General features: G+C 35.7%; 1 protein-coding gene across 1 annotated transcript; it reads right to left on the bottom strand.

Moving 5' to 3' along the window:
* Positions 1 to 360: 360 nt before the first annotated feature.
* LOC105223824 (uncharacterized) lies at positions 361 to 2,142 on the bottom strand. The gene is made up of 2 exons (XM_011201680.4): positions 1,704 to 2,142; positions 361 to 1,630 (listed from the first exon to the last, which is right to left on the bottom strand). Exons 1-2 carry the CDS (start codon positions 1,903 to 1,905, stop codon positions 444 to 446), a joined length of 1,389 nt encoding a protein of 462 aa, XP_011199982.2. The 5' UTR covers positions 1,906 to 2,142; the 3' UTR covers positions 361 to 443.
* Positions 2,143 to 8,728: the final 6,586 nt, after the last annotated feature.

Genomic DNA, 8,728 nt, shown 5'->3' with positions numbered 1-8,728 from the left:
AATTGAACCACCGGATCGCAATATTACCCTTACTGACCTTGGTTAAAGGCTAAAGCCAAGCCCAAGCTTACTGATCTCTCCAACGGAGTAGAGGTCTTCCTCCTCCTAAAGAATTTTCAAAGCTACTGATGATTTTAGGGTCTCAAATTACTTACTTTTTTAACTAATCACACATTTTCAAAAATGCGCAAAGAGCTTTTAGAGCATTCTTCACCATTTTGGTTGACACAAAATCAGTTTTAAAATAAGATAATTTTTTAAAATAAAAAAATATAATGTTGATAACTCAAATGTAAGTCTGAAAAGCTCTTGAAATACAGTTATATTTATTTCAGATTCTGGAAAGCTCTTCAAATGCAGATATATATATTTATTTAAGATTCAAGTACAGTTCTTAAATGTGCTAAATTAAGATAATAGGTAATAGATGTCGGTTGGAGAATTCAGTGACGATTTTTATCGTAATTAAGAACATATTTCTTATTCATTAAATAATCTTGCAAATCTAATTCGTCATAATAATCAAAACCGAGCTTCTGTTCATCCTTGTGCGATGCACTGTCTTTAAAAAGTTGCTCCATTTCGTCGTTTAAGTCGTAGATTGTGTTCTTTGCCTCGCCAGCAGCAAATTCATCTTCTTTTTCTTCTTCTATTTTTCCCCCTTCTATTTTTTTCTTTTCCACTTTTTCTTCTTCCTCCTGAGCTTCTTCAGCAAACATTTGATTTAAGAAAGCATCAATTTTTTTATTATATTCTTCCTCCGCGTCACTGTGTTCTTCCGTAAGTTTCTTATCATAATCGCTATAATCGGCTTTGAACAAACTGTCAATAAATTTTTCCAAATCTTTTTTCTTCTCTTCGCTATCGCCATCTGCAGGTTTTGCTACAATCATGCTTGAAATTACATTTACCATGCCTTTGTCCTTCCTTGCGCCAGCATTAACTGCAGAGTCTTCTAGAATCAAACTTGAAAACAGTTTATCCAACTCTTTGTCCTTTTCTAAGCTATTGCTTTTGGTAGAATCTACTCCCAACATGCTGGAAATTACATTTTCCAATTGTTTTTCCATCTTCTCGATATCGTTAACTGCAGAGTCTTCTACAATCATACTTGAAATCAGCTTATCCAACTCTTTTTCCTCCCCTGAGGTATTTGCCTCTGTGGAGTCTTCTCCCCACATACTTGAAATAAGCTTATCTATTTCCTTTTCAGACATACTACCAGTTTGCACGTCACCAAGCTTGGGCACCAGATTCCTACTTATCTTTATAACACCATTTTTAGCCTTGTTTTGTGGTACTAAAACTGCAGCGACACCTTCTAGATACTTCTCGAGCTCGCTAACAGTTTGCTGTACACTTTTTACATCGTCCGCAACTTGAGTTATCTGTTTTTCCTGCGCCGATAGTTGAGTCTCGAGTGGTTGGAAATCGGTGGGCTCCTCCACCTTCGGTAATACACGGTTAACAACTTCGTAAGGGTACGGTTGCGGTGCCAATTGCTCGACTTCTTCGTACTGCGCTGGCATTTTGTTTCGGAACTGCCAAGCAGGTAATTCGCTTCGGTAGATTCTATTCGAATATGTCTGCGCAGCGCCGTAATCTTCATAGGGTGGCAATAAATGGCGTGCTGAAAAACAAAGCGTGTGCTTTACAATGAATTGAACAGTGCTTGCAAATATTAAATATATGTATGTACTTACATGGTGGTGCCATGCTTAACGATACGCGTACAATATCCGAGGTGTCGCCATAGCGCTTAGGATTGTAATCTGGTAGAGCTGCTCCTGGGTAGAATTCATTTGTGTTTTGTGTAGGATACGTTGGAAAATTGTAATTGTCTATGGAGCGAGCATTAATCGCTGTTATACCCAGCAAACAAGTCAGTGCGACTTTACAGAACATGGCAAGTACTTTTTGTGCCCGAAAATTACGAAAGAAACGTTAATTTTATTCCTTAAATAAATTTAAAAAATCACTAAATAATTCACTAATTTTTATTCTGGCATTCAATTAATTTAAAGCTGCTTTGTCGCAAATTCCACGCACGAACCTTCTATTCGAAATTGTCTCACAAAACAAACTGTTGAGACTGAAGTCTAGCAGCTAATAAGTCAAGTCGCTTCGGCACAATCAATATTAAGGTTAGCTCAGTTCAGCTGCTGATAAGCCATTGAAAATATTGAATTCCAAGTAATACATAGTATATCTTGATTAAAGCTAAAAAGATTTTATTGAAGAAAACATTGTTGATTTTTGTTCTTTTTTTTTTTTTGTTTTAATCAACAAAAGTGCTTTCGCGCTTTCGGTGCCTGTTTGTGGCTCTTAAAGTCTTATTGCAAACAAGAAAAAACGCTGTCTACGGCTGCACAGAAGTTATAATACCCTTTACAAATGCAGAACTTTAGATCGTATCTCGAAAACTGTGGGACCAGTTCGCATATATACTGATAGTCGGACAAAGAGAAAGCCATACACGGCTAACCCAAATCAGTTCATCACCCTCATCAATTATCTTTATATATAAAAATTACGAGTCACTTTGTTTGTCCACGATGGACACCTAAACTACTGAATCGATTTTAGCAAAATTTAGCACACTGTATACAGTTTGAAGCAACTTAAAAGATAGGATAGTCAAAACAATTCATAAATAAGAAATACAGTGAGAATGGTTTAGATTCAACAATTTGGTCAATTGGAAAATTTTTTTAAATAAAATTTTCTATCGTAATTTATTGTTAATTTTGCAATGTTTTAGATTAGATGCGGTAGACCGCGCTACCGCCGCAGTATCAAATATTCAAACCTTACTTTGGCATGAACGTGCAATGAACAAATCGATGTGTTAGCCGAGATATCTCTAGTAGCTCAACCCAAATATGCAACAGGGTCACGGTTTTTCTTAGAACTCATTTACAAATTTGCAAATTTTTTCGCAGAAAGATTTTGTTTATTTCTCAGTATAGCGATTCCAGTAAAAGAACAAAAAGAAAAAAATATGTTCACTATAAATTGGCTATATATTTACATATACATACATACGCACAATATATTTTGGTGTTTCTGTAAACAACAATAATTACATTTACCTGTAGTTAGCTGATGACTCATGACATTATTTATAATGAATTCTTTTATAATGTGACCCTGGTAGACCCTGATTATTTTTGTGCGCCAATTCTCAAAATTTTTGGTATTTATATCTACATGAACTCAATGAGTTCTCCAATTACCCAACATTAGTAGGAAAATAGAGCTTTGAGAAAATATAAGCAGAATTTTGAAAAGAGCAATTTTGAAGACACTAATTTATTTGTCGCGTCGTACGTTGCTCTACAACTGTTAGAGTTCAATATGCATTAGTTTCAATTGGAGAGCTGCCAGAGTAAGCTGCTGAGTTAAGGAATAAGATCGTTAAGATGTTTCGACTGCATCATATACGAAAGCACTTACGGGACGCTACAAATCAGAACTTGCTGAAACGCTTACCGAAGTGTGTTCTCAATAAATAAAAAAAAAATGGCGCCGTCTTGTTGAAACCAAATGTCGCCAATATCACGAGCTTCAATTTTTGGCATCAAATAGTCGTGGCTCAAAACGTGGCTCAAAAACAGTCGCCACTGACGGTTACGTCTCACTGGCATCGTTATTGAGGAAATATGGTCCGATGATTCCTCCGACCCGCAAACCACACTAATCCCTTGTTTTTTCTGGGTGAAATTACAGCTCTTGGCTCTCTTCTGGTTGCTTTTTATCCAAAATGCAAAAAAATTCTTGTTTTCATATCCATTAAGCCAGAAATGAGCCTCATCGCTGAACAAAATGTGGCTCGAAAATGTCGGATCATCTTGGAACTTTTCAAGAGCTCATATTTTCTTCATAATTTTGTATATTAAAGAAGTTCATCCAACGGTAATTGGCGCAGATTGTGAGGTACTATTTTGTTGGACAGAGCATACTTTGGTTCCAGTCATCGCAGGTGCATGCACCTTCTCAGTTCTTCGCCGCCGTATTTGCATAGCTCGGGCGATAGTCCATCGGTCCCTACTGCTTTGTTGTTCTTCAGGCGACGTCTATTTCATCGACATCAAAAGGGGAATCGGGGTTGCTATCTCCAGATGTTACACTTTTACCCCCATTCAGCAATCTCCATAACTTCAGTATGCCCTATACATCACCCACTAGCTCACCTCTGTTAGTCCTACAAAATTGATTTCACAAAAAATCAATGCTTCATAGTTTCGCCAAAGCTTAACAAAAGCTCATCGAAAGTTACTTACAAAGAAAGCCATACCGGAACATATCGAGTAGCCATGTCAAAGAATTAATTTCCATGAAATATTTATTCTTTCTCTGTCAGAAGTTAGTCAACTCATACGGAGGTTTCTTTGATAACTCTGTTATGTTATATCTTAGACTCTAAATGGATTTTAGCTTTTCAAAGTTCTTTCTCTGAAGGATTAAAAGCTCTTTTCTGTAGATCAGCAAGTCACAAAAAATTGACCCCAAATTATGTTACTATGTGAAGAATTTTCACGGATTCTGAAGATTTTAGGCTCAATTGGTCAAAATGGAGCACTTTTATTTAATCTCACATTTTCACGAAGGCACTAAGAGCTTTTAGACCCTTTCCACCATTTTGATTGTCACAAAATCAGTTTTAAATAAAATAGTTTTCTAAAGTAAAAAAATGTTCATAACTCAAATAAAAGTCTGAAAAGTTCTTTAAATACAGATTTATTTATTTAAGATTCAGGTACAGTTCTGAAATGTGCTAAATTAATATAATAAGTAATAAATATCGGTAGGCGATATCAGTGACGATTTTTATCGCAAATAAGAATATATTTTTTATTCATTAAGTAATCTTGCAGTTCTAATTCATTAAAATCGAGCCGATGAAATTAACAGCCCCTAAAATGCTGGAAAACAGATTTTCCCATTCATTTTCCATCTCTCCGCTATCGCTTTCATTAGAATTTTCTCCATGCATTTCACCATGCTTGGGCAGCTTCTTACTCATACGAATAGCTCCATTTTTAGCCTTGTTTTGTGGTACTAAAGCTGCAGCGGCACCTTTCAGATTCTCGAGCTTGCTAGCAGTTTTCTGTAGACTTTTTACATCGTCCGCAACTTTAGTTACCTTTTTTCCCTGCGCCAATTGAGTCCCGAGCGCTTGGAAATCGGTGAGCTCCTCCATCTTCGGTACACGGTTAACCAATTTGTAAGGGTACGCTTGCGACGCCAATCGCTCGAATTCTTCGTACTGCGCTGGCATTTCGTTTCGGAACTGCCAAGCAGGTAATTTGGGATTGTAATCTGGTATAGCTGCTCTTGCATAGAATTCATTTGTGTTTTGTGTAGCATAAGTTGGAAAATTGTAATTGCCTATGGAGCGAGCATTAATCGCTGTTATACCCAGCAAACAAGTCAGTGCGACTTTACAGAACATGTCAAGCACTTTTTGTACCCGAAAATTATAAACAATAGGTTAAATCTTATTCCTTAAAGAAATTTAAAAAATCACAAAAAAAATCACTAATTTTATTTTGTAACTCAATTACTGTAGGGATACTGTGTCGCGTCTACACACGAACCTTCTATTCGCAATTGTCTCAGAAAATAAACTGTTGAGACTGAAGTCTAGCTGCTTATAAGTCAAGTCGCTACCAGGTTGACCCAATTCAGCTTGTGATAAGCGATTAAAAATATTAAAGTCCAAATTTACATCGAAATATTTTTAGTAGCTCAACCGAAATACGCGCCTGGGTCACGCTTTTTCTCTGAACTCATTTACAGATTTCCAAATTTTTTCACAGAAAAGAACAAAAAGAAAAAAATTTGTTCACTGTAAATTGGCTATATAAATTTTCATATACATATGCACAGTATATTTTGGAGTTGCTGTAAACAACAATAATTACATTTATACATGTAATTAGCTGATGGCTCATGACATCATTTATAATGAATTCTTTTACAATGTGACCTTGCCAGCATAATTTTTTTTATTATGCAGTTGTTGTTGTAATATTTTAAAGTAAGGAACTAACTCAAAAGGAATGAATGAATGATGGGCGTGACACCACACACTTTTTGGTGAAATTACATATCTCAGGACCGGCTGGCCTGATTTCCACCAAATTCGGTACACAGCTTTATTTTAACATTCTATGTTACTGTGTGAAAATGAATGAAATAGGGCCACAGCCACGCCTACAATTTTAAATTCCATCTGATTCTTTCCTTTCGAGTGTACAAAAAATAAAATTGGGCGAAAACATGGCCTAGTCCCGATATAGCAAACTTATAACTTCCGGCTGATTTTGCTCCATATGGTTGGTGATAGTATGTTAGGTACCTTAGTAAAACTCTGGGAACATTTCATTAGTATGTGGCATAATATTTGTGTGTGTAGTATTGGCAAAAACAGAAATAAATAATATCAGGTCGATACTACCCCAATCCCTTATACTATGTACATTTACTGATTTTCATTTTTCTAACAAACCTTTTGTTGAATATGTCGGTTAAGTTAGTTTTAATATTTATTATTTTAATGATGATTGGAAAAAAATTGATAGCAGAAACCTTGGATACTTAACGATACCTTAAATATAATATTCGAATAATTATTCAAACTTGACAAAATTGTGTGTTTTCAAACATTTTTTTAAAGCTACTCAAAAAATGTGACTTTTTCTGGGTCATTAGAATAAAGACATATGGGCTTTTAAAACTTTTATAAGAAAAGTATTTTTTTTTTACTAAAATTTTTAGTTCGTGTTTGATTTATTGGCAATAAAAGTAATAATTTCAGTAATGAGCACTGCCTCCTTTGTTAGTAATAACTTCATATATCCGGTCTTTCCTAGAATGATACAGGGAAACTACGTAGTTCAAGTAAACCTCGCTTTAAGCACGTTCAATAGCTGCAGTTAATGTTTGCATATCTTGGTGTTGCTTTCCTCCTTTGTATACCTTTCGTGTTAGCCTAAGATCTGGAGAATATGGTGGTCAGGTCATGACATAAACGACTTTACTATTCGAGCGTTATAAATAGGAGCATTTCCTTGTTGAAAAATCCAATGAATTGATCCAAAGCGATAAGCGATCTCAATTGTGGAAATACGGACCCCAACAAATTTTTGGGAGCGATTCCCCCTCCACTTCTCATCGATAAAAATCAAGTCAATTGTTTCATAAAACGTGATGGCATCCCTCATCAAGACTCCACCTTCTCGCCTGTGGTTGCGACTTAAATATAGCTCACCTTTCCGCAAATCGTGATCATAGTATTGAAAGCCATCAGGGCCATCTAAATTAAAACGTTTTTCATCAGTAAAAAGAACTGTACGCCAAACATTAAGTCGAGTGTCAGTTTGAACAGTCCACGAATAGAGTCCGTTCTTCTTTGCGTAGTTCATACAGAGGGGCTTTTTACTTGATTTTTTTCTTTTTGATGTATGTAGATAGTGCCTATTTCAATGATAAACCAAAAACCCACGTGATTGCCATAGACTTTTCTGGAATCTTCGATGTTAGAATTACTTTTTCGCAAATCAAGGAGAAAATATTTTTTGGACAAAATTTGAACTTTGATAAGAAAAGCATTTTGGACAATTAGAACAATTTATTTAGAATAAAATCGTTGGTGCATCTGACCAAGGACCAGCGGCGTATATATTGGGTAGTCGAAAAAGTCTTTTCGTATTTTATCAATAGATGCTATTGCAGTCGTGCTACCAATCACATTGTGTCCATACAGTGTTGGAAAGGTGAGATTTTAAGCTTTATTTCATCAAAAAAATTAAATTAAATTCCGGAAAGTCGAAAGAAAGTTACAACTGTTCAAAAATGAGTGAAAATAATGAAGAAATTCGCTGTATTTTGAAATTTTTATTTTTATTTTATAAAAAAGGGAAGATTGCTACGCAAGCCACCAATGAAATTTGTGAAGTTTACGAAGACGATGCTGCATCAGTTCGTGCAGCACCACAATGGTTCGCTCGCTTCCGTTCTGGAGGTTTCAATGTGAGAGATGCACCTTGCTCTGGTTGATCTATCGTTGCAAAAATCGATGAAATTATGTAGAAGATTGACAGGACCGTCAAATAAGCAGCCGTGACATCGCTAAGGAACTTGACATTAATCATCAAATGGTTTTGAAACAAAAAGAAACTCCATGTTTGGATATCACATGAATTGTCTGTGAAAAATTTAATGGACCGAATTAACATCTGCGATTCTTTGCTAAAACGAAATGAAATCGAACCATTTCTTAAGTTAATGGTAACAGGAGACGGAAATTGTATCAAATACGATAATAATGTGTGAAGAAGATCATGGTCAAAGCGTGGTGAAGCTCAACAAATGGTCGCAAAGCCAGACAGGATGACGCTAGACCACACACATTTTTGATGACTCGGCAAAAACTGGGAGAGCTTTTTTGATGCATCTATCATATTATATAACCCTGACCTTGCACTATCGGAATACCATATGTTTCGATCAATACAGAACTCCCTTAATGGAGTAAAGTTGGCTTCAAGAGAAGCCTGTGAAGAAGAGTTTTACATTGATGGAATCATGTCTCTAGCCGAAAATTGGCAAAAAGTGGACAACCAAAATAGTACATATTTGGTTCATTGAAAATATATTATTAATATTACACATACTAATAAAATGTTCTCTTATGTTCATTAAGGCACCTCACATACCATCG

The sequence above is a fragment of the Bactrocera dorsalis genome, chromosome 3 (assembly GCF_023373825.1).
Source record: "Bactrocera dorsalis isolate Fly_Bdor chromosome 3, ASM2337382v1, whole genome shotgun sequence".
Taxonomy (NCBI): domain Eukaryota; kingdom Metazoa; phylum Arthropoda; class Insecta; order Diptera; family Tephritidae; genus Bactrocera; species Bactrocera dorsalis.
The sequence above is the reverse complement of the archived record's forward strand: the minus strand, read 5'-3'. Positions and strand labels throughout refer to the sequence as shown.

Bases quoted from the DNA above. Each gene is read 5' to 3' on its own strand.
- LOC105223824 (XM_011201680.4), bottom strand. From the start codon at position 1,905: ATGTTCTGTAAAGTCGCACTGACTTGTTTGCTGGGTATAACAGCGATT. The intron at 1,631-1,703 runs GTAAGTACATAC...TTTGTTTTTCAG, and splicing joins GTTAAGCATGGCACCACCAT to CACGCCATTTATTGCCACCC.